Genomic DNA, 26,063 nt, shown 5'->3' with positions numbered 1-26,063 from the left:
GATTGACTGAACTAGTGTCTGAATGAATGACTGGGGAGCTGACCAAATGATGGAACGACTGTAATTACTGAGTGACTAACTAACTGAATAATAATGGCACAACTGACTAAGCAACTGACTGAGTGAGTGAGTAAATGACTGACTGACAGACAGACTGAATAGGTGCCCAACCAACTGACTTAGTGATTGACAGACTGACTGAATGAGTGCCTTATGAGTGAGTGACCGAATGAGCGCCCGAGTGAGTGACCGAATGAGCGCCCGAGTGAGTGACTGACCGAATGAGTGCCCTAGTGAGTGACCGAATGAGCGCCCGAGTGAGTGACCGAATGAGTGCCCGAGTGAGTGACCGAATGAGCGCCCGAGTGAGTGCCTTATGAGTGAGTGACCGAATGAGTGCGTGACCGAATGAGCGCCCGAGTGAGTGACCGAATGAGCGCCCGAGTGAGTGACTGACCGAATGAGCGCCCGAGTGAGTGAGTGACCGAATGAGTGCCTTATGAGTGAGTGACCGAATGAGTGTCCGAGTGAGTGACTGACCGAATGAGTGCCCTAGTGAGTGACTGACCGAATGAGTGCCCTAGTGAGTGACCGACCGAATGAGTGCCCTAGTGAGTGACCGACCGAATGAGTGCCCTAGTGAGTGACCGAATGAGTGCCCTAGTGAGTGACTGACCGAATGAGCGCCTTATGAGTGACTGACCGAATGAGCACCCGAGTGAGTGACCGAATGAGCGCCCGAGTGAGTGACTGACCGAACGAGTGCCCTAGTGAGTGACCGAATGAGCGCCCGAGTGAGCGCCTGTCACTGACCTGCAGTTGTGTTGCACTCAAAGTTAATGATGGTCATTCGCCGGAAGCCTGAGCTGCATCCATTTCCTCCTGGATAGATGAGAGTCAGATCTCCATCAGAGTACCTGGGTCAGAACAGAGTCAACCTTAAACCCCCGTTTCTCACCGCTTCATCCGTTACGACAAGTCTGACCTTTTACGGTCACGTTCTGTTTTTCAGTATATCTTATGCCGTGACAGTCACATGGGAAGTAAAAATCTGTGATTCGTTTGGAAAGTTCGGTTTGGGGTCAGTGCAAACTATAAATACAGTGTATTTTAATTCAGAGTCTATTTAAGTAATTTAGGGCAAATTTAAAAATGTTATTATAACCCCAAACAGAATTTAACAAATGGCCTTGTCACACTCGCATTTAAAACATAACATGGACCTATATGAATATATTCTATGCAAATAAAATCGGGGCTAGTTCCGCTTTTTTTTTTTATTTTTAAAAACTGAACTTATTATATAAAAAGTACTGCAGATGAGGAAGTCCGATTTTGCCCACCTGAGAGTTTGATTCTGGTACCTCCCCGCGATTTTGTTCACAGTTTCTCCGAATTTCACTTGGCAAGATGACACGAAGCCCTTCTCGTCCGAGCACTCGCCGGCTCTGGTTTCCCCACACACGTTAAGATAGAACATGTAGCTGTCCTTCCCGATCTTAGCCTCAGCAGAATAGGGCTCGTCTCCGGCTGCAGGGCGCGTCAAGATGATTAACCATACGATCAATTTAATAAATAAATAAATAAATAAATAAACAAACAAACAAATAAGACAGATATTCACATGCTCTCATGCTCAGTGAGAGCATAAAATCAACTACATCTTTTACTTAACTGAAAGCTGCTACATAAACTTATTTATTATAATCAGGGTTCCCACTCTTTTTAAGCACTGATTCCCTCCTTAATATCATTTTCTACACATTCTAAGAGCTGTGGCGACATTCCGAATTGCTCCAGTGGCGATATAGCTTGGGCCGCTTGTCCCGTGTCGTCACTTACAGCCGTGTGTGAGGTGTGTGAGGTCGATGGAGATGTCGTGCTGTTGGCTGGTCAGTTTACAGTCGTGACTCTCCAGGTAGTCTCTGTGGCAGGCGTACTCAGTCACCCACTCGACCTCGTAGCGACAGTTCTCCTCAGCGGTGAGCTTGGGGTCACTTCCCTGAGAAGAAACGGAGCTCAATTCAATCCACTTTTAGTGCCTTTAACAACGCACGCTACTGGTCAAAAGTTTGTGGACACTCGACTGAACCGTTTCTCGTGATGTTTCAAAACCTTTCGATCTGAAGGTGTGTGATTAAACGTGTGAAATCGGCATCGTAGACAAAAATATAATCGTGTCGACGTATTCGTTTCTTTCACTGGAAAACTAACATCATATTTACAAAATATATCTTCATTTAAACGGACGACTCGGAGAGAAATATTCCGAAAAGCAGGAGATAAGAGTCCGGCGTCGGTGTGAACTCCTTTAATACTGTTTAAAAATCATCTCGGGGAAATTCCTCAAGAAATCGCTCGAGAAAACGCCAAGAATACATTTCTGGAAATTCTAGGTGAAAAGGGCGTCGACTTTGAAGATGATAAAATACAAAATTATTCTGGATTTATTTAGGATTTTTAATCATGACATAATTCCCATAGTTCCATTTGTGTTACTCCAGAGTTTTGATGACTTTATTATTATTATTATTCTTCTAAAATGTGGGAAAATTAAATAAAAATAAAGAACGAGTGTGTCTAAACCTTTGACCGGTAGTATACATCGTCACAAAGCAGCTTTATTGAAATCTACGGTCCGTTATCCAGTGGAGACAGTGGCAAGAAACGGAAAAATTGTTCAGCTTTCAGACTTCGAACTGATTCTAAAGACAGATTCATCATTTTGGTTTATAGAGAAAAGAGCGATGGGCTTATTTATAAAAGGTATTTATCGTAAATCATGCGCTGGGCTGGATCAGAAGGTCACAGCTCCAGGAGCACCAAAACAACACAGCCACACTGACTTTATTCTGGGAAGCATGACCTTCAGATACAAGCGCTCCACACGCCCACAGAATAAACCTCCGGGATGCTGAAAAGTGGCTTAAATGGCCGTGTCATTTATTTTTGGACTTGTCACCACTAATGAATGATGACTTGCCTTAGTTTGTGGAGTCAGATTTAAATTTATGCGAGAAAAAAAAAAAAAAAAAAAAAAAGAGATTAAAACACAGTTTCTATCCCTTCAGAAATACCTATTTTTAAACAATATTACTTGCATATAATTATGCATCCAGATGACACCAAAGACCAAAAACAGTTATATTATTGCGTTTGTTTCAGCAGGTTGCTCACTGATGAATGAAGCAACCACAGCGGGTACAGACTTCCTTTACTGGGAATGTTTCTCAACGTGTGATCTATTTTTTTTAAAAAAATTATTTATATATACATTTTTTTCTACAATCTGTTTGTTAGAACTTGGCAAAACTTGGCTAACTCTGTAATTCACACACAAGGAAGGTCTGGTCGAGTTCAACGGCACTTTTATTTAACGTGAAATTTTACTTAACTGTGAAAATGTTGTAAAAAATAAAAATAATAATAATAATCTTAATCACAATGAATACAATATCTCAGAATAGTGTACTGTGATGTAATTTGTTACGATATAGACATTATATTGCTTTAAAACCACAGTATGTTTGAATTCCCGATTGGTCAGAAGGTGTGCGCACGGCTCGGACATCAATTCTGACTAACAGGAACTGCTGTTCATATTAATGCCCTCATTCTAGTAAGTTATTGTTACTATAGTAACAGCAGATAACAATCTAAGTCTAATAATACATTTTTGTTTTTAAAAGTGGTGTTGTTTAATAAAGTAAGGCGTATAATCGTTGACGTGGTGAAGTTGTTTGTCAGAAGACATTTACAGTCTCGAGTTTCGACAAGCCTGCTACACGTGTAAACATGTTTTCATGAGTACAAGCTTACCTGCTGTCTCTTAGAGGGGCAGATGAAGGTGATGGTGACTGCAGGCTTGTGCCCTTTACATGTCTTGTTTTCAGACTCATACCGCAGCCTCAACCTGCCACACACACACACAGACACACATCAACACAAACTCACACCAACATGCAGGCTTGAGATGACGGCGAGCTGTAATACGGCTGTGTGAGTGTGTACCTGTCATTAGAGATGACCTCCAGAGACTTGTCCGGTTTCCCCATGCTGACTGATTTGCCTTCTTTAGTCCAACAGGCGGCGGAGCCTTTCGGACATGGGCTATTTTCTCGGTCTAGACACGAACAAAGGCGATTAGTGACTCAGTAAGATTCAGTATTTCTTGCTAATGATTACAATATATGCTGATGCTAGCTGACGGCCAACACACACATACATTCTGCGCTTGTGTTAAAGAAAATAGCTCGCCATACCAGCAGGAGGCAGTAATCATCTGCTGTAATCATCATTTAAATTTAAATGAATAAAAAAATAAACATTTTTAAAGGCCATACTACTGCTACAAATGTGTCAAAATAGTACTCTGCCTACCAGTGACCTTATTTATTTTCACGCCACTGTGAAAGCTCTCCTCGGCCATTTTGGCACAAAACAAAAAAAACGTGTTTCATTTCTAATTCTCTTCTCCTGCCTCCAATAAAGGTGTCTGATCCCAATGGGCACGGCCTGATATCACCGATACCAACCGCAGCCGAAAGACAGTCTTTAAATAAAAAAAAAATTTAAAAAAACAGAACTGATCCAGGACACGGCTGCGAGACGTACTCACCCAAATTTCTGCACACGTTAATATAAAAGTCGACGCTGTCGTCCGAGTCATCGACCAGGTAGCCATCTGTGACTTTGATAAGGGGGTTGAGGTCGTGTTTTTTTCCATCCGAATCAAAGACGTAGCAGGGAACCTTGAAGACAAGCGAAAGAAATAAAAGGGCGTTTACCGAGACTGGGTGGAAAAAACAAAACAAAACAAAACCAAACAAACAAACAACACACTGATACACGATATGATCGATTACGTTCTCAAGCTATACGACATGCAACTGCAAGCAAAGAAGGAAAATATGGGTCAAAGACAAGAACAGTTTCCTGTAAACACCTTCATACTTCAATAAGAAATAAGATAATATTTATACATATTAAAGTGGCTTAGAACACCATTCAGACGAAAAATAAATAAGTAAATAAATAAAATCATTGCCAAAAATATAAAAATAATAATAATGTAATTAGTATGGAATAAGGAAAATAAAACGTGTGCTTTTATTGGAAAATAATCGGCGTCTGGGTGATAACGAGAACTCCGCTTCGCGTCATGGCGTCACACCGCCACGGTGTTGATTAATTTTCCGTTTCCAGCGTGCCCTGAAGTCGTTAATCTGAAATGTCACAAAAGTCACTTCTCGTTGACAATGTGCTCTTTTGTGGTTTTGGTGACAATCACCTCCCACCCCTTCACACACACACGCACACACACACACTTCCGTACCCCTGACCCCACCGCACTCACCTCCTTAAGTGGTTTGAACTTGTCTCTTCTGCAGGCTGCGTAAGTTCTCCATTCAAAGTGATGAATGCACTGAGACACTGTGACGAACTCTGGCGTCCCCTTTTGGATGGGGAAAAAACAAACAAACAAACAAACAAACAAACAAACACCATTAAACGAGGAGCATGCTGGGATTTGTGTTGTTCTACATCTACATTAGAAAACGGTATCGCACAGGGAAGTTGTATCGCTAAGAGGTTATGGTTCAATTGTGGTGAGGAAATGACTCTCATGAACTTCCCATGAAGTTCCCTTTTTTGTTTGCCAAGTGAATGACTATCAGGTGACCTATGACAGCAGGGTCAAATCAGCTCCGTTTCCCTAAAACTCAAGATCAGATCGGTGATTGCCGACTGACATGGCTGATCTGAAGTGAATCTGATCTAAAATCAAATCGGATAATGAGAAACATTATGCTAGCACTGCAGCGCCAACAAAGACTCAACTTTAATCTAGATCTTCGATTCGGTTTGAAGTTTTGTTTAAAATAAATCCAAATACTTTCACACAGGGCTGGGTGAGACGACGAAAAGATCACGTCGCCATAAACGAGGACGTTTCTACGATACGCATCATGATATATAATTTAGCGAATAATCTGTCTGCGAATCAGTAGTAAAAAAAACGTTAAACTTCACGTGAAATCAAAATGGCTGCTCACGGCAACACCGCTTTACTTTTAAATGTGTTATCCTGTATATACATATACAAGTATTTACTTTAAAACAATCAACATACAGAGGCATGTTCGCTTGTCAATCTATCTATCCATCCGTCTAGACAGCTTGGCCTTTTGAGGAGGAAAATATACATCATTCTTATTATTAACGTTAGCTAGCTTGTAGCGAGGTTGTTGTTGGATATTCTTCACTGTGCATAACAAAATGCTGGACAAGAGTGCGAATACAGAGAAGAGTTTTCAACATTAATCCCAGCTCAGAAGTTAGTTTTACTCGCTGACCTGTTAAGTGGAATTAAGTGGCTCGAATGAACCAAAACGAAAATAAACCCCAGCCTGACGAATCTTTCACCAGCTCTGAACTTTGAACTGTTCATGTCATTCTTATTTCACTGTTTACCTTCATTTCAGCTGATATACAGCAAACCTGAATGGAACTGTGAAAAAGTATTTGCTTGATTTCCTGATTTCTTCTGTTTTTGTGCACACCTCGTACTAAACCGGTTCAGAAATTCAGCGCACGCGTCGTACTAAACCGGTTCAGAAATTCAGCGCACGCGTCATACTAAACCGGTTCAGAAATTCAGCGCACACCTCGTACTAAACCGGTTCAGAAATTCAGCGCACGCGTCGTACTAAACCGGTTCAGAAATTCAGCGCACGCGTCGTACTAAACCGGTTCAGAAATTCAGCGCACGCGTCGTACTAAACCGGTTCAGAAATTCAGCGCACGCGTCGTACTAAACCGGTTCAGAAATTCAGCGCACACCTCATACTAAACCGGTTCAGAAATTCAGCGCACACCTCATACTAAACCGGTTCAGAAATTCAGTGCACACCTCATACTAAACTGGTATGAGATACCAGTAAAGTAATACCAGTAAGGTAACCTGAGTAAACACAAAATATAGTTTTTAAATGATAAATGTTAATTATTGAAGCAAAAAAAAAAAAACGTTATCCAATACCAACTGGGCCTGTGTGAAAATGTATTTGCCCCCATAGTTAGTAATTCCACAAATCTATGAAACTGCATTCATAATGGGGTTCAGCTGGACTAGACGCAACCAGGCCAAGACAGCGACCCAAAGAACAGGAGTAAGTCCACCTGGTTAAACGGTTAAAAATAAAAGCTAAATTAAAGTTTTGGAGTGGCCTAGTCAAAGTCCTGACTTGAACCAATTGAGATGCTGTGGCAGAGCCTTAAACGAGCAGTTTGTGCTCGAAAACCTTCCAGTGTGGCTGAACTAAAGCAGTTCTGCAAAGAAGAGTGGGCCCAAAGACCGATCTCAAGTTCTCAGAAGCGTTTACTTGCGGTTATTACTGCTGAAGGTGGCACAACCAGATTTTAAGTTTAAGGGGGCAATTAGCTTTTCACATTTGGGGTTTGATAACTGTTTTTTTTTTTTTTTTTGCTTTTACTTTATGTTGTATTTCATTTCAAGATCTAAAACTACTTAGTATGAGATATACATGAAAACAGAAGAAATCAAATACTTTTCCACAGCACTGTGTATGCGCTATTTTTATATATATCTTACTGCTTTCCATTTACTTCTTCACACTAAAAACATGCCCACCTTTTTTTTTTTCTACCTAAATGACTAAGAAGTCAGTCAGTTATGTGTATAATAAATCAGAAGCATGGCGCAGCTGCTTGGCTTGTGACCCACCACAGGTTTGATGGACGGGAAATAATTCATCAGAGGTTTCGCTTTAAACGAAATTATTCTCGCATCTGCCGCAATGATTACTCAATTACTCAATGTTACCAGAGAGGAAGTTAAAAAAAACAAAACAAAAAGTTCCATTCGGGTCGTATGAGCAGCTTTTATGTTATTGAACTTTACCATTGTTTTGCCGCACTGGAAACTGATGCTGCTTTGCACTTTGCTGCTCTCGCTTTGGCAGGCCCGGGTGCTGTTAAAGGTGAGCATGGAGTTGGAGAATGTCTGCAAGGAGAGATCACCTGAAAATAAGAAGACCAAGGGGGAAAAAAAAAAAAAAAGAGTCATTAAGTCTATGACATACATGACAAAGAAATCAATACATCAATAAATCAGTCACACAACAGTGAGGGGAGAACAGTGTTTGATAGAGACGGCACGATACCACGCGTTCTTTACCGAAACCGTATGAAACTGTGAGGATCGGCAGTTTCTTTAAAACCTACAAAGCTTTTAAATTATTCTTTTGGAAAGAAAAAAAAAAAGGACTTGAAGTGCGTAAAAAACATTTACAAGGCTAAAAACATGACTCAGACAAGCCTACATGGCTTTCACATAAAAATCACTCACATTGCAACTATAATCAATGTAATATTTATTATTTTATACTACTACCACCACCAAGTATATAATTATATAACATGAGAATATAATGAATTTATATATTATATATATATACATACATACACACACACACACACACACCCCCCGATCAGCCATAGCATTAAAGCCACTGACAGGTGATGTGAAGAACATTGATTATATTGTTACAGTGGCACCTGTCAAGGGAAGGGATATATTTGTTATGCAGCAAGTGCACAGTCAGTTCTCAAAGTCGATGTGTTGGAAGCAGGAAAAATGGACAAACTTAAGGATCTGAGTGACTTTGACAAGGGCCAAATAGTGATGATTAGATGACTGGGTTAGAGCATCTCTAAAACAACAGATCTTGTGGGGTGTTCCCGGTATGCAGGGGTTAGTACCTACCAAAATGGTCCAAGGAAGGACCGTCACCGCTGAACCGGAGACAGGGTCATGGGCGCCCAAGGCTTAGTGATGCATGTGGTGAGAGAAGTCGAGCCCGTCTGGTCCAATCCCAGAGAAGAGCTACTGTAGCACAAATTGCTGAAAAGGTTACCGCTGGTTCTGATAGAAAGGAGTCAGAACACACAGTGTATCACAGCTTCCTGTGTACGGAGCTGCGTAGCTGCAGAACGGTCAGAGTGCCCGTGCTGACCCCCTGTACACCACCGAAAGCTCCTACAATGGACATCAGAACTGGATGCACCATGGGAAGAAGGCGAGCCGGTGGAGGAAGTGTGATGCTCTGGGCGATGTTCTGCTGGGAAACCTTGGGTCCTGGAATTCATGTGAATGTTACTTTGACACCTTCCTAAACACTGCTGCGGACCAAGTACCTTTTCCAGCCTCTCGTTCAGGAACGGTTTGAGGAACATGACAAAGAGTTCAAGGTATTGACTCGGCCTCTAAATTCCCCAGATCTCAATCTGATCCAGCGTCTGTGGGATGTGACAAGTCTGATCTATGGAGGCCCCACCTCGCAATTTACAGGACTTAAAGGATCTGCTGCTAACGTCTTGGTGCCAGAAACCACAGCACACCTTCAGAGGTCTCGTGGAGTCCATGCCTCGACGGCTCAGAGCTGTTTTGGCAGCGCGAGGGGGACCGCAGAACATTAGGCAGGTGATTTTAATGTTATGGCTGATTGGAATACATATGTCAAATCCTGTTATGGAATTCTTTTTCTCCCTGCATCACGGTGAGATGTGCATTAGGAGACTGTAGACGCTGCAGAAATGTGATTACGCCTGCACTCCTTTCTGGAGGAGGCTGAACACGTAGGAAACATTTCAAGTTGATAAAAGCTGACACGCTCTGAAGACAGCAGTTTGTTTTTTTTTTTTTTTTTTACTAAAAGGTGCTTATTTCAGACTCAGCTCCTGTAAGATGGTGAAGAGATTCTCAGCTGGGAAACATGTGGCCATTTTCCGAACACAACACAGTGCTAATTTCACAAACTGTGATATATTACTTATCGGGTGCATGACTAATCAGTAGATTGGTTATCCCCGCTCTAAGCTACAGCACACACACACACACACGGGATGTGTGATTAATCACAGCGTAACTTATTTTGAAGCATAAGCTTCCATAATAAACACATGGTGCCGGACTGTGAGAACAGAAGAGCTGCTGTTGGACCTGAAACCTTCCTCTACACGATCGGTACAACACTGAAATGAAACTCGTGTTTATCATGTTCTCCGTCGACCACGCAGTCTCAATACACGCAACATGCATGTTCTAGGTCATATAATGTTGGTCAGGTGACCTCAGTAGTCTCCTCCCTCAATGAATAAACAAACAAACAGGCAAATAAATAAATAAATAAATAAATAAATAGTGTTTATCTGCCACATACACAAGTAGACATACATAGAAATGCTTTTACAAAAGAAAGAAAAAAGAAGGTGAGGGAGGAAGGAAGGAAGGGAGGAATAACAGAAGAAAAAGAAAGAACGAAAGAAAGATGAGGGAGGAAGGAAACAAGGAAGGACGAAAGAAAGATGAGGGAGGAAGGAAACAAGGAAGGACGAAAGAAAGATGAGGAAGGAAGGAAAGAAGGAAGAACGAAAGAAAGATGAGGAAGGAAGGAAAGAAGGAAGAACGAAAGAAAGATGAGGGAGGAAGGAAGGGAGGAAGAACACAAGAAAAAAGTGAGGGAGGGAGGAAGGAAGGAACAATGAAAGAAAGGTGATGGATGGAGGAAGGAGGGAAAGAACTAAAAGAAAGAAAGATGAGGGAGGAAGGAAGGAAGAAAAAGCAAGAAAGAAAAGTGAGGGAGAATGAAAGAAAGGTGAGGGAGGAAGAAAGAAAGAAAGGTGAGGGAGGGAGGAAGAAAGAAAGGTGAGGGAGGGAGGAAGAAAAAGAAAGAAAGAAAGATGAGGGAGGAAGAAAGAAAGGTGAGGGAGGGAGGAAGAAAGAAAGGTGAGGGAGGGAGGAAGAAAGAAAGGTGAGGGAGGGAGGAAGAAAGAAAGGTGAGGGAGGGAGGAAGAAAGAAAGGTGAGGGAGGAAGGAAGAAAGAAAGGTGAGGGAGGAAGAAAAAAGAAAGAAAGATGAGGGAGGAAGAAAGAAAGGTGAGGGAGGGAGGAAGAAAGAAAGGTGAGGGAGGAAGAAAAAGAAAGAAAGAATGATGAGGGAGGAAGGAAGAAAGAAAGGTGAGGGAGGAAGAAAGAAAGAAAGAAAGAAAGAAAGGTGAGGGAGGGAGAAAAAAGGTGAGGGAGGGAGAAAGAAAGGTGAGGGAGGAAGAGAAAAAAAGGCGAGGGAGGGAGAAAGAAAGGCGAGGGAGGGAGAAAGAAAGGCGAGGGAGGAAGAGAAAGAAAGGCGAGGGAGGAAGAGAAAGAAAGGCGAGGGAGGGAGAAAGAAAGAAAGGTGAGGGAGGGAGAAAGAAAGAAAGGTGAGGGAGGAAGAGAAAGAAAGGCGAGGGAGGAAGAAAGAAAGGCGAGGGAGGGAGAAAGAAAGGCGAGGGAGGGAGAAAGAAAGAAAGGTAAGGGAGGAAGAGAAAAAAAGGTGAGGGAGGGAGAAAGAAAGAAAGAAAGAAAGAAAGGTGATGGAGGAAGGAAGGAGAACACAAAAAAGGTGATGCAGGGAGAAAGGAAAGAAGGAAGAACGAAAGAAAGATGAGTGAGGAAGGAAGCAGGGAAGAAAAAGACGTAAAGAAAGAAAAAAGACTAATCACTCAGACGGACAGAGTAATATCTTGGATACCGCTGGCTCAGCTTGCCAGGTTTCCACCGTCACTACCTTTACCTTTTACAGCTTTTATCAGATGCTCTCGTCCGACCCATCTCATCTCCTTTCTACAGCTGAGCAGTAGAGGATTAAGGGCCTTACTCAAGGGCCCAACAGTGACAGCTTGGCAGCGCTGGGGTTTGAACTCGTGACCTTCCAACCAGTAATCCAACGTATTAACCACTAAAATAATCTCCTGACTATGATTTACAGCCTGACCGTGAGAACCAGTGCACTAGTCAAAGAACATTAATAAACATGATTAATAAATAAACGTCAGTCGGTACGAAGATGTTCTAGATGTTCTGGAGGTCTATAACTCTCCCGCTCAGAGAGCCGACGTCACGGCGTAAACCCCAGAGGGATACACAGCGTGAGAACGTCATCCTGGAACAACCTCCACTACACCCACCAGCACAAAACTTCTCCGTTCGGAGTACTTCATCTGTTCCAGTGTGCCGATCCCAGCGCAGGCTGAGGAACAGGAAGTGCTCCTGAAAAACACCTGCTGCACCATAACCGTGACCTACTTACTGCTAAAATAACACCGGCCCAGTGATCAAATCAACACTCAGACAAAAGTAAAGCTCACAAAGACAACACCAGTCCTGCTCTTAAAAAAAAAAAAAAGGGAGGGGAAAAACACACACACACACACACACACACACACACACACACACACACACACACACACCCTCACTGGGTTGTTCCGGGTTTCATACACAGATCAGCTGACTCTGAATGAGGACAGATAAAGTGCTGTTTAGTTTTAAAGCTCTAAAGGACACCAGGTAATGATGTGACTTTACGAGCTGGACTTCATATAAACACTAGACAGAACACAGGCGTAAACACCGGGTGCGTCTCAATCAGCTCCCGAGTTCAGTAGTCAGGGCGCCAATCAGGGAGTCGGCCATTTTAAGCTCGCAAAATCCTTCGCTCTGTAAAAAAACAAAAAAAAACAAAATGGCGGACGAACTAACTTAGTCTACGAACATAAATAGCTTGTTATCGTGGTTGTAGCTCTCACATGATTACTTACAGTACGTTCACGATTTTTAACTTTACTTGACGTTCTATATACGGTTTGTTTGAGTCTAACGACGTTTCAGCGAGCCTACGATCCTGTTTGAAGTACCGTGACAGGAACGCGTGTGATGAAGCGAACAAATTTATACGACGTATAATATCAGAAAGATATCGGTCCTGCGTGGTGCTGATAAACGCCAGCGGTGACGTTTTACAACGCGAGTGCGTCGTCATGATGCCGGAAACCGAGTCATCGGTGTCCTAATGTGTAGTGAGACAGGGTTCTTACCACTGTCCCAACTCGTGTACACTATATACTGATTCACCACCTGGAGAGCTGATCGAGACGCGCCCACTAACACTAACACCGGGTTACGCAAGATAAAGACCTTTCGCTAGGGGTGTGACGCTGAGGAAATTTTCCCACCGGTTAATCGTTCATTATTATTCATGATCATCCAAAATACTGGCAAATAGGTGCTTTTACATTTCGCTTTGAAATCAAATCTTCTGCCACCGTCTCGTCGGTCGGCTCGCCCTCGTCACGTGATAAATGAAATCTGACTCCCGCTGATCTGTGCTGCGACTCTGACTCATGCCGAATCGAGCCCTTTTTAATCATTGCGCATGTTCTCTAACTTAACTAAATGATTTTTATTATTGTAACACCGACTACATCAGCAAGCCGACCTTTCACCTTTTAGAGCTATTGATGATGTGATCACTGACGATCAATGACATTCTTCCCACATGAGTTTATTTACAATTTCTTTTTGATAAATGAGAGTTTTAAAGAAACCGAATCAGAGCTGGGTGAGATCACGATATGATAATACAGCAATAAATTATGTCACAATACACTTTTCGTTGATATTGAGATATCTTTTTTTTTTATAATTACAAACTGACTAGAAGCAGTTGACGTGATATTAAAACTTGTGTGGCATTAAAACGCTGCCTATAAAATGCAAATTTTTACAGATAAAATAAAAACATTCATTTTTATAGACATGATATATTTTCTAGCAGTTTCTTAGGAAACCTAGCTATCTACATTTTATATATATACACACACACACACACACACACATATACATATATATATATATATATATATATATATATATATATATATATATATATATAAAAATGATGATACATAATAATCATGATACATATGGTGTATTGTGGAAATGTAGAAAAAGTTGGCCGAGGTGAGTGTAGAGATCAAAATGTCTGCATAAAACTCTTCATTTGTCGGTCAGAAATACGCGAAGAAAAATAAAAATATATATATAAACACAATTACATTTTGTTTTTTAATGAACCTTTACCAAGTGTGAGTAGAAATCACCAGAATACGAAGATCTCAGAGCCAGCACTTTATAAGCTATTCAATAATTGTAGAAATAACTAGTTTAAAATACCTCTTTTGTATAAAATGCAACAATTATTTATTTGGTCTCTTTTTTTTATTTTATATACATTATATAAAAACACAATGCATTTTTGATTCACTTCCTGCAGCCGAGTCGATTCAGAGTTGACTCACTTGAGTTCGTTACCAAATCCACAGTTTGTTTTGTCTTTTTTTGTCTCTCTTGTTTTATGTCTTTAAACACAGTGGCACAGTTTAGCAGCTCACATCTGGTAAAAAAAAAAAACAACCCAAAAAACCCCCAAAACAACACACGTAGCATGTTTGATTCACTTCCGGCTGCCAAGTCGATTCAGAGTTGACTCACTTGACTCTCTTTCTCACTGCAGTAGAGTTCGTTACCAAGTTTGTTTTGTCTTTTTTTGTCTCTCTTGTTTTATGTCTTTAAACACAGTGGCACAGTTTAGCAGCTCACATCTACATAAAAAAAATAAATAAATAATAATAATAAAAAAACCCAGAACACCACATGTAGCATGTATGATTCAGTTCCTGCTTCCGAGTTGACTCACTTTCTCAGTGCGGTAGAGTTAGCATGAAAGCGGATGGTTCAGATGCTCTCGGACATCGCTCGCGTTATTGCTGCGTTAGCACCTGCTTAAAGAACCGCACCGAGGCATCTAAAGAGCACAGAAGCGCTTCATATTTTTTTCTGTGGTAGAAATGGAAAATTGCATTACACTGAAATTACTGTGTCTCTCTGGGAGTCTTTGGGCAGGGAGTTTTTTAAAGCTTCTCTAAGAGTACAAACAAATAAAAGGCATTAAAAGTAGCACATGACTAAACGCTGCGAAGCTGTAAAAAACAAAAAAACAAAACAAAACAACCTCCTACTCAAACTGGCCAAGACAAAACTCTTGAAAGAATCCAGCCTGAATCAGCAATTTCACAACTCTTATAACATATCAGGTATAGATTATTTTCCACACTCTTTCCTTTGAACTCGTCCTCCCCACGGCATTTGAAAAAACAAACAAACAAACAAACAAGCAAAACAACAAAAAAAAACTCAAGTATCTTATATGCCTGTTCCAGATTTTGGTGCGATCTGATTTTGCTTTATTTTTGCTCCTAAGCTTCATCTTTCATTTGGCTCGCTCAATGACTAAAAAAAAATCCCACTTACCCACTGACTGGCTCTGGCCGCTGACGAGATCCTGGGCGCAAACGGCAGTGTCCGGGCCGCAGGCCGTCTCCGGAGACGAAGAACACAGCTTCAGGGTGTATTTTATTTTGTTGTCCTGGTCCATGGCCTCCCATTTATACCTACAATAAAAATAAAAACAGGTAGAAATGTTTTCCTGTTAAATAAACGACAGATATAACCACATTGACAAAACTTACAGAACATACAGCCTACATACGGTGCAAAAGTTTGCATCCCTTATGATTTAAGATGGGGGAATTATTGATTCGCACAGTGGGAAAACAACCTCAACGTTTCAAATAAAACAGCAAGTGATGAGATTATTATTATTTTTTTTAAACCAACAGAAATCTTTCTTCAGGAATCACGACTCTGTGTGAAGATCGGAAGAAGGCACAGTATTACATCTAGAAGTGGAATAGAGATGACAGGAAGATGTTAGTTTAGTTAGTTTCATGGAATAACGTGTGTTTAGTCGGTCTGCGTTTTAATTCCTCCTCCAAAGGCACCTTGACGGGGGAAAAAAAGGAATTTTTTTGGTAGTCTGTGTCAGTACCTTTTATCATGTGTATTGGAGTGTCTTGTCCTAGAGTTATTTGCATGTGTTGTAATTGTTTAGCTATAAACTATACGATAATTCGCTTCGTACATGTCCGCTAGACACGAAACCGTATTTCGACCACGCTGCGAAAAACGATTAGTTGGGATGAACTCTAGGGGGCGTGTCACCTGACATGCCGCTCTCTGATTGGCTGCATGATTATACAGTCTGGGCTGGAAAGAAATCAGCCCCAGCCTCCTGGCTTCCCTCTTTTTCACACCATTCTCCTTCTGCTTTTATATTTTATCGTGCACAAAATTCCAAAATAACCTCATATATATTATATATATAAACAAACAACCTTATTAATAGTGAAATCTTTGGAAAAGCTCATTTTTACCAGCTGACCTGCTTGTGCTGTTCTCTGTATGTATAATAACAATAATAACAATAATAATAATAATGTTAATCACAAACATTGGAAGGGTTAGCTGTGTCTAGAAATCGTGTATGTATGAACTGAGGGGTTTTTTTTAATCTTTTTATTTTTATTTATTAAAGATTTAAACATGTACCCAAACACTCAGAGAGAAAGCAGGGTTTTTTTGTAGAGCTGTGTACGAGGAAATACACTTCAACATCTTTACACTCTCCTACAGCTTTCAGTGCTGCTACATGCTAAGCTAACAGGCTAACATGCTAGCAGCTGTTCCTGGAGTTACCTGCACAGGTCCTGTTTCCACGCGCCGTCACCGGAGCTCTGAGTCCGGAACAAACTCCACTGCAGTGTGGAGACAAGCAGCAGCAGCGCCAGCCGAGAACCCGCAACACTCATACTGCACCGTGTACTCAAACCCGACAATACACACTTTAATACGCGCTCTCCGACATGATACAGCACTGTGTGTGTGCGTGTTGTGTGTGTGTTGTGTGTATATGTGACTAGCCGAATTAGGAACTGTCTATGCTAACCGCATGAGTCACATGACGAGCAGGCGCGTGAAGCGATCACGTGGTGTGACTCAGCCGCGTCATCGTTATAATATGGCGCCCTGCCAGAGTTTATATTATTATTATTATGATTATTATTATTTATTTTCATTTTAATTACACTCCATTCTCCCTTCCCTTTCTTTCCAGTTTCACTGTGATTTGGCCTTATTATTTCCTTTCTTTTCCAGTTTTTATTTCTTTCGCCTTTCATTCTTTCCTTTATATTTCTTTCTTCCTATATTTTATTTTTTTGATTGATTTATTTAACCTCTCTTCCCTTTACCTTTCTTTCACCATTATTTCCTCATTTATTTATTCAACCGTTCTTTCTTTCTTTTATTAAATTTAACTTTCCTTCCCTTCTTTATTTCCATATTTATTTGTTTGTTTGTTTGTTTAACCTTTTCTTTGTTCTTTATTTCTTTAGTGTCTTAACCTTTCACTTTTTTTTCTTTCCTTTCTTCTCTCCTCCTTGACTTTCTTCCCTGGACATTTTCTTCTAAATCAATGAAGAGAACTTATCATTTACAAACACTCTGACCTCCTTGCACCATCACACAGACTTGTTCACTCCTAACATGACAAAATAACGAGGAACTAAATCTAATAATAAAATGATTAAAACAAAATGAACGAAAGCTTTTTAATAAGCTTATTAAAAGTGTTGAATTAAACTATTGGCTGCTATCTAGTTTATAGGTCTATACTGCCATCTAGTGTGTAGATAACTGTACTACACCTGGTCCCTCCTGAAATCCACCTGTACAACAGATCAAATTAGAGCATGATTATTCTTTTAGGGTCGATCTCGAGTTTATACACAAACTTTGAAAGGAGTGCTTAATATTGTTAAAATAAAGATTTGGAGAAGATTATCAGAGTTGCCGTGTAGATTAAATAGTATGTCAGGATGGCCGAGCGGTCTAAGGCGCTGCGTTCAGGTCGCAGTCTCCCCTGGAGGCGTGGGTTCGAATCCCACTTCTGACAATAACTTTATACCGCCCTGTCTCACGGTTTAGCTTTACTTCCACTTTTCTTTACTTCATTCGTTCTCTTCCCCTTACTTATTTCTTTTAATCCTTTCCTTAATTCTTTTAATGCACACTTCCTTTCTTTTCTCCTTTTTGTTCTTTCGTTGGTTCCTTTTTCTCACGCTTTTCCTGGTATTTCCATTTATCCCTACTCCATTTCTTATGTCCCTTTCTCTTTCTGGTCTTTTTCTTCCTTTCTTTTCCCCCTTTAATTTTCTTCATTTCTTTCCCTCTCTTACATAATATATATTTTTTTATCTTTATCATGTACTTATTTATTTATTTATTTATTTTCCTTCCTCAGAGCAGTTGTCGCACTTTATTAGCGATACCTCACTCACAAACACAAGGCATTTCTTCAACATTTTTTCCCCCACATTTTATTCCAGGAATAAATGTTTGCATAATCTACTGTAATAAAACAAATCTTGGACAAGAACAGGCCATTTGTTTGTTTGCTTTTACAGGACAACGGGACAATATCGTAATAAACTTGCGACTTCTGTCAAAAACCATAATCTTCTTTTGAACTCCTGAACACATTATTTCAAAACTAAACATACAGATATGCACTGTAAAATAAATAAATAAATAAATAAAATATAAATTAAAGCTCTGCAGATGATGCTCACTGCATCATCTAAAAATAAAAATCTGCTTTTGCACAATCCCAAAAAATATAAGAACGCAAATGAAAATGACACATTTCACTCAATTACAACAATCAAGTGCTTATTTTCTTTTAAACCAAACGAAAATGATCTTTTTCTTAAGACCATGTTTTTAAAACCGACATTTAAGACAACAAACAAACAAAAAAAACGTCCAAATTCTGAGGAGAAAAAGTGCAGACTGCATATTCATATTTAACAAATATTCTGAATGAGATTAACAATCAAAATATCAACTAAACCAGTAATCAAGCAATAAAATAACAAAACATTGATATCTCAGCATAAATTCCTGTTTTGGGACATTCAGGAAACCCACCGCTGACTTCACTGCAGTCCGCTGACACCTGTGGAGTAAATGTTTGGGATGTGATTAAAATCATGGGTTTATATAAATGCACTCGCTCTAATATGTTATTGTTAGTATCGTAACTTATAGGCACTTGTATGGTGAACACACTACTGGTTTTTTTTAAAGCATTTACAGAAGGAGTCTCCAGTGTCAGTGCTCTCGAACAGTCAGAGGTAAAGCTGTATGTGGAAGCAGGGGCGTGACCGAGCATCAACTGTGGATGGAGAGGAGGCGGGTCGAACCAGCAGGTAACGCGTGATGATTCTCACCTGTGTCTTATTAACGCTAAGTGCACATACCCTTTATAATTAGGACTGTGGTTGATTCTGAACACGGCCAATCACGTTCAAACTCATGTTAAATACGAATTAGTATGCACCCGCCATCAATTAAAGTGACTGATTACCCCCAAATACAGCTGTTCCTATAGGATTTTCCTGACATCTTCTTGGTAACATCCAACTGGAAAAGCCATGGGCAGCAAAGAGCTTACAAAGCAGGTCTCATTGTTGAAAAATATCCATCAAATGCCAAGAGGCCTACAGCAACATCAAAAGAATTGCAGAAATTTCTGGCAAGCACTGTTTGCTCCGTACATGTGACAATGCTATGGGGTAGGGTGGTAAGACAGAAGCATTTTTTAACCAAAAAATGATAATAAAATAAAAAAAAAATAAAAACAATACATCCAATCTCACAAAGCCATGTGGAATAATGTGTTATGGTGAACCTTTTGGCCATAATATCAAAAGATATGTTCGGCACAAAAAACCCCACAGCACATGAGCAAAAGAGCACCACCCCCTGGTGAAGCACGGTGGTGGCAGCATCATACTTTTGGACTGTTTTTCGTCAGCTGGAACTGGGGTTTTAATCAGGCTGGAGGGAATAATGAATCGCTCCAAATACCAGACAATATTGGTGTAAAACTTTAAGACTTCTGCTAAAACACTTAAGATGAAGAGGAGTTTCACCTTTCAGCATGGCAACGACCCGAGACAAACCTCCAGATCAACAAATGAATGGCTTCACTAAAACAAGTTCAGGGAGTCCAGACCTAAAATCAAAAATCTGTGGGGTGACCTGAAGGGGGTTGTGTACAGGAGGTGCCCAGCCAATTTGACGGAGTTAGAATGCTTTTGCAAGGAAGAATGGCAAAATATTGCTCTCAACGATTGACTCTTACCCAAAATGATTGAACGCTGTAATAAAATCTAAAAAGGTATTTGAAATAAGTATTAATTTAGGGGTATACACACTTGTGCAACCATCTTATTGTAAATTTTAATTTTTCATTTTTCCACACTAAAATGATTCTTATTGTATTTCACTTTAATTAATAGGTTAAAATTTCACAATAAAGGTTCTGACATGATTTATCTTGGTTTATTTATTTATTTATTTTTACATCACAAAAACCTGCCATATTAACAGAGGTGTGTAGACTTTTTATATCCAATGTGTATGCCCAGGGTAAATAATGCATACATATAACTGATATAATATAACATAATATAATATAATATATAATATAATAAGTTACTTACATTGGCTTAAAGTAGACTTCAGACCATACGTTTTCTGTGCTGACCCACGTTTGTCAGGGCTTCCACTGAAGGGGTCTTCAGTCTCTCCTTCTGTACTACAGCCTTCGGAAATTTCTTCATCATCATTTGAGGACACGTCTTCCAAATATCTATGTGGCACTTCCTCCATTTTTGACTGTTTGTGTTCATGTTTTCCAGATGTAGCTTCGTAGACAGGGTTGGACTTGATCTCCCTTTTATGGCCTAGTCCTTGCTGAAACCGTATTCCAAGCACAGTGTCTATGTAGTGTGCATGACCGGCATCAACCAACTCTTTAGCAACGTTTCTGTCGGACGTGACAACATCAACCTCCCACTGTGCCTCGGAGACATACTGTCTGAAATGGATCTTAAGATTTTTTTGGTACATACACTGTTGGAAAAACATAGCAGCATGGTCAGACCACTGCAGATCATCAGCTGGCTTAATTCCTCTTAACAAGCAAGGGTGAGTGATCTTCGGAAGTCCAGCAAGCGCAATAGGAAGTGTTTTAAGTTTGCAGACATCTTGGCATGCCAAATGTACACAATACCCATAATCAACGAGATTAACGATCACGGACGCGCCATCGCGCTGTACTATCTCTGCTCTACACCATTTCTTCTTTTCTTCAGGCTTTACCAGGCAACCGGTACCAGGAACCAGATGAGCCTCTGGCAACGGAGCCAAGTCTTCTGGTAGGTCTTCAAGGACATTTGATACAGCATTCATGATGAGAAGTAGGTCCTCAAGTACAACGTAAAATTCACCAGGTGTGGTGACTGCTACTGCAAATCCTGAGTATTCGTGATCCTTTTTAACTGGTGCAAGAAACAGACGTCGTATCTGATCTCCTTTGTCCACTGGCGCCTCTGGGGGAATGGCCACGGGTGCAGGGCAATCGTCTTTTGAAGTTGGCAGATCTACAACAGACTGACATTTTTTTATACCAACATCCTGTCCATCAACTCCTACGCTCTCTGGTAGTTCAACAGAGGTTTTATGCTTATTTGAACCAGACCAACCACATGAATTGCTTGATATATTGGAAAGTTCATTCTCTGCAACACTGATCTGTATTTCAGGCTTCTGTGGCAAATCGCTTCGGCAAACACCTCGTTTCTCATCATGTTTACGTCTGTAGACGCAGGCTTTTCTATTCGTTCTTAATTTCTGCATGCATTCTGTGGCTCTTGTGGCCTGCGCTTCTTCCATGGTTTTCTCTTGAACCATTTTACTTTCTTTGGTTCCAGTTTCCAGTATTTTTGTGTTTTCTTCAATGCTGGTTGTTTCTGCTTCAGTCTTTTCACAGACACTCGTAAGGGAAGAGTCATCTTCATGTACTGCTGCATACAGCTCTTGCCTTTGCTTGGCTTGGCCTGAATCTTGAACCTTGTCTTCTGTTCTTTCAGCAGGATTAGATTCTCTCGACTCATGCACAGGGTGAAGTCCCTGAATGCTCACTTCCCAGGCATAGCCAAGATTCTGCACAAACTCCACCATCAGAGGTTTCTCGTGTGCATCACTGAAAAAAGACTCAACATCCTCCAATTTGTATGGTTTTAGAAGTTTGCAGTGAGTGCTTAATCTTGCTTCAGAGAGAAACTTGCTTGCTAATTGGTGAATCATCTTCTTGTCAATAGTTGTTGTATTTCCATAGTCAACAAATTCAACTGTTAGGTAACCACTGGATGCTACACTGTTGACAGCAGCTCGATACAAGGCCAAGTCCTCATCATACCTAGCAGCAACCAGATCCCCTACTTTTACATTTGAGGGAACACTTTTTGTGAAAGGGCTGCTGTTTAGTTCTTCCCTCATTTTAAGGATATTTTGTTCATCCTTTTCCAGTTGGATAAAGAAGCTGTCAACCGAGTTACAGTGAGAAATGAACCCCATGCTTCTGAAACCTGGTGTGATTCTGATGGCTGGTAGATCACTAACTTTTGGAAACACCTTACAGGGCTGTATGTTAGAAGTGCTTGAAATGGTGTTCTTTTCTTTCTGCGGTTGCTTTGTGGGCTTCCAGCTGTTTTTTTCTTTGGCCTGGCCATTTTTTGCAGAACCACCATTTAGATTGCGAGATGTTTGTGGAGATTTTAATTTAAATGATTTATTTTGACAAGACTGTCCATTTCCATGTACGACTTTGCTATGGCCTGGTGTCTTCTGTGATTTGACTACAGATTCCACATGATGCCTTCCCTTGGTATTAAATTTGTCGCCCACAGAAGATACATTCACAACTTTTTTGCAGCGATCACTGATTGACGGATTTCTGACAGATTTACCTTTTTGTCCATGAATTGCAAACATCTCTCTTACTTTCTCATTGATATGAATGTCACCATCAAACAGGTCACAAAGGAAATGCCCGCTACTGTTTGTTGCTACAAATTTTGCTTGAAGACCCTTGTTGAGAGTGGCCTTCTGAAGCCATGTATTAACTTCAGGCAAATGTTCTTCCTCAGGAACACCTAAAAGACTACACCTTAAAGCTTGCATGGGAGTCAAAAGCAAATCAACTGCCTTTATGGGAATGGATAGCACGTTCTTTTTTTCAGCAACCTGCTTGGTTCCATAATCTACAAAGAATACATTAACGTGTAGACTGGACTGAGCAGGCAAAACAAACGACCTGTACCACTTGCCATCTTCGGAATATTTTGCCAAGCAAACACTGCCAGTTTTACCGGTATGCATCTGACTCACTAATTCTTCACTTTCCTTCATAGCTCTGTCCATAAGCTGCTCAATAATCTCAGTGTTTCTGTCCAGCTGGGCATAGATTTCCCAAGGACTGACAACATGAGTGGGGAACACCAACTCTTCAGTTCCATTGGTAATGTCAAAAGAAGAATAAACAAAAGAGCATGGATAGACAGATGGAAGTAGCTGGTTTGGACACTGTATTTCTTTGGCAACACCCTTTTCTATGAGATGTTTGGAGGCTCGTTGAAGAGGCGTGTACAAGTCAACCGCATTGAAGAGGCCTTTATTTGCAACAAAGAGCTGGGAGAAGATTTTGCATTTAAGATTACGTGACTTTCCAGACGTAAAATCCTTTAACAAGGTGCTTGCCTCATCTGACCACACATCTCCTCCGACTGGGTCAATTAAGTTGTACAAACTACATCTGAATGCTTGCCATTCAAGCTCAAGGAACTCAGGATTTAGTGCTTGAAGGTTCTGCAGCTTTTCTTGCACAACCTTGCCATAGTCAACTAGGATCACCTTAACGTTTAGATTCGTTTCTTCAAGAATACACCCCCTGTACCACTTTTTATCCAGGTGAAACCGGACCGCACAGCATACACTCTGGGGCAGCAACACAGAGGTGTTTGTCTGGTAAAACTTTTGCAGTCTTTGCATTAATCTGTCCAAGTCATTCTTGTTTTTCTTGTCCTGGCACCAAAAATCTGATGGGGAACTGACATGTGAACAATGGACACTAATCAGAGCTCCTGGCTTAAACTTCTGACCTTGGAAAATTTCTACATCACGGCATTTTTGTGTCTCAGTGTGGACTCGTTTGTCCGTGGCGATTTCTTGACTTGTCAACTCGCCGGGGCGTTTCTGCGACATACTTTCACAAGACTTCTCAGCAAACTGCCTTCTCGCAAATGTCTTGCCCGTTTTGTTATTCTCTTCTACAGGTGTGCCAGGAGTTTTCATCACACTGAAAGTCCAGTATGCTGCCATTTTTGCATTTGTCAAAAGTGTTGTAATGCTTTCACTTTTCTCAAACCCTTTCTCGTACAACTCCACACCATACACATCACTCCTTCTGTAAATGACCTGAACCAGGATCACTTTATTTGAGGTGGCTTTCCTGAAGAAGTCTGTTGCTGCAGCTGTCCAGACTTCTTCCAACGGAACAGCATGAGCTAAGGAACAATTGAGAGCAAACTCTGGCTCCACAGTAAATTCATTGGGTATTTTCTTTATCACCATGCTCGGCACCTTTTCTGTGTTTCCAAAGTCGATAAAAAACACCTCAGCACCATATTCAATAATATCCACCACAAGAGCTCTGTAGTAATGCCTGTCTTTTTCATACATGGCACAACAGAGTTCACCAGGCACTGGATCCTGAAGGATTTCCTCATTCACTTGTAATCTACTAAACCAATCCGTCAGTTTATTCATCATGGCCTCGAATCGATCATTGGACTCTGCTGTTCTCATCCAGAAATCATGAGGACTCTGAACATGCTCAATGTAACCCTCAAACACAGAGCCATCCTGTAGGTGTTCAAAAGCAACCAAATTCTTTGAGATCCCCATCTTTTTTGCCTCGTGTGGGTTGTAACTCAATCGGTGCGCATTAATGAGAATACCCCTGCTTGCCATTGTATCGACTTCTTTAGATTGTACGGTTTTGATAGGTGCACACTCGACCACGTTGCCGAGTGTGACTGAACAGACATTCTTTTCCTTGTTTAAGTCGTCGACTGTAATCACAAGCTCCTTACCCAGTAACCCTTTTCTGAGAAGCACCAGCTGCTGGTTCACTGTGGCTTTGTCTCTGTCACCCAAACAAGAAAGAGAACATGGAAAAGTCATGACTGGTCTCAGGAGAAACTCTGATGGTAACGGAATGATTTTCTCAACTTTTACAGATTCACAATACCCATAGTCAACGAACACGACTCGAACTTGGGAGTTAACAGGGAGGCATTGCACAAAACCTCGGTGCCATCTCTCATCTTTGCCTTTGATCGCACAGAGTAAGCCCATATTTTCGCCAGGCTTGTCTCTGATGTCACCATTCCTCGACTCGCACACGAGCGCCAATCTTTCTGACATCTCTTTGAGGTCATTTGCAGCAGAGGACGTTTGGCAGTAAAATAACCCGGGGTTTATGGCAGCAGCTATTCGAACTCTTTCCTTCTGTCCAGCATCCAACTTAGGGCCAGCGAGCGAAAGAACATTTTCATAGCCACATAAACCAGAGGATTTAAAGGAAATCTCTTGTGCAATTTGCTTTTCAATGAGCAAATCTGGGACAGACTCACAGCCTTGTTGTATTGGTACTTCTATCTCCAGTTCCACCAGTAGCAGAAACGTGTCTGTATCCACATGTCTGCCTAAGCTCAATCTTAATAAATCTTTGGTTATTTCCGGAACTTCCAGAATAAGAATCTTGTACGGCAGAAGGCCATGGATATATCCTTTGACGAGTCTGCCTATCAAAGAGGAGAAGTATGCCTCTGATGGTTGGTCCCAGCATTCCTGAACTGGCAGCACATTAGCAAAGAACCCACAGACGATCTTTGGTGGAAGCATGAGTAAGGAATCAGAAATTGTAGACAAATGTTCGGGACCAACACTAAGAATATTTCCTTGATCCAGCAGGAAGACATCAAACAAATCTTCTGACTTGTTCTGAACTCTTCCTCTGTGCCAGTGACTAGATTGCAAATCTTCCACCAAGCAGAAGTCTCCAACTTCCACAGATACAGTTGTTTTGGGGACGTTCTGAATTTCCACTCTGAGAATGTTGTAGTCCAGCTCACAGATGGTAGCATATTGACCTTGAAAGTGGACTAACGTATTCCCAGGACTGCAGTCAGTGTGTGTTAATTTCAGGTCCACTGGCCAGAGGGCACATGGAGCAGGAAGCTTTGAATCCTCCCTTGGTCTAAAATCACAATTAATTAAAGTACATAAACAAACAG

At 40.9% G+C, this 26,063-nt stretch overlaps 2 protein-coding genes and 1 non-coding gene across 11 annotated transcripts in view; 1 reads left to right on the top strand and 2 right to left on the bottom strand.

Moving 5' to 3' along the window:
• igf2r (insulin-like growth factor 2 receptor) overlaps positions 1-16,825 on the bottom strand; it is a 47,184-nt gene extending 30,359 nt beyond the window's left edge. The window contains exons 1-13 of one of the 9 annotated variants that reach the window (XM_053613583.1): positions 16,492-16,629; positions 16,170-16,193; positions 15,785-16,062; positions 15,574-15,635; positions 15,208-15,347; positions 7,925-8,043; positions 5,357-5,455; positions 4,619-4,751; positions 4,012-4,123; positions 3,820-3,913; positions 1,843-2,002; positions 1,344-1,530; positions 814-917 (exon numbers count right to left, since the gene is read on the bottom strand). In XM_053613583.1, coding sequence (XP_053469558.1) covers positions 814-917; positions 1,344-1,530; positions 1,843-2,002; positions 3,820-3,913; positions 4,012-4,123; positions 4,619-4,751; positions 5,357-5,455; positions 7,925-8,043; positions 15,208-15,331 — 1,132 coding nt within the window. In that variant the 5' untranslated portion in view covers positions 15,332-15,347; positions 15,574-15,635; positions 15,785-16,062; positions 16,170-16,193; positions 16,492-16,629. The other 8 variants (XM_053613577.1, XM_053613585.1, XM_053613581.1 and 5 more) reach the window with 8 other exon arrangements.
• Positions 16,826-17,666: 841 nt separating this feature from the next.
• trnal-cag (transfer RNA leucine (anticodon CAG)) lies at positions 17,667-17,749 on the top strand. Its single transcript has one exon. It is a non-coding gene; the product is annotated as a tRNA-Leu (tRNA).
• Positions 17,750-20,355: 2,606 nt separating this feature from the next.
• Positions 20,356-26,052, bottom strand: tdrd15 (tudor domain containing 15; the record flags this gene model as incomplete). The annotated part of the gene is made up of 1 exon (XM_053614911.1): positions 20,356-26,052. A coding segment is annotated over one exon (5,697 nt), but the record flags the coding sequence as incomplete, so codon positions are not given.
• Positions 26,053-26,063: the final 11 nt, after the last annotated feature.

This window comes from Ictalurus furcatus, chromosome 25 (assembly GCF_023375685.1).
Source record: "Ictalurus furcatus strain D&B chromosome 25, Billie_1.0, whole genome shotgun sequence".
Lineage (NCBI taxonomy): Eukaryota > Metazoa > Chordata > Actinopteri > Siluriformes > Ictaluridae > Ictalurus > Ictalurus furcatus.
Note: the sequence above shows the minus strand (reverse complement) of the source record. Positions and strands in the feature narration are given on the sequence as shown.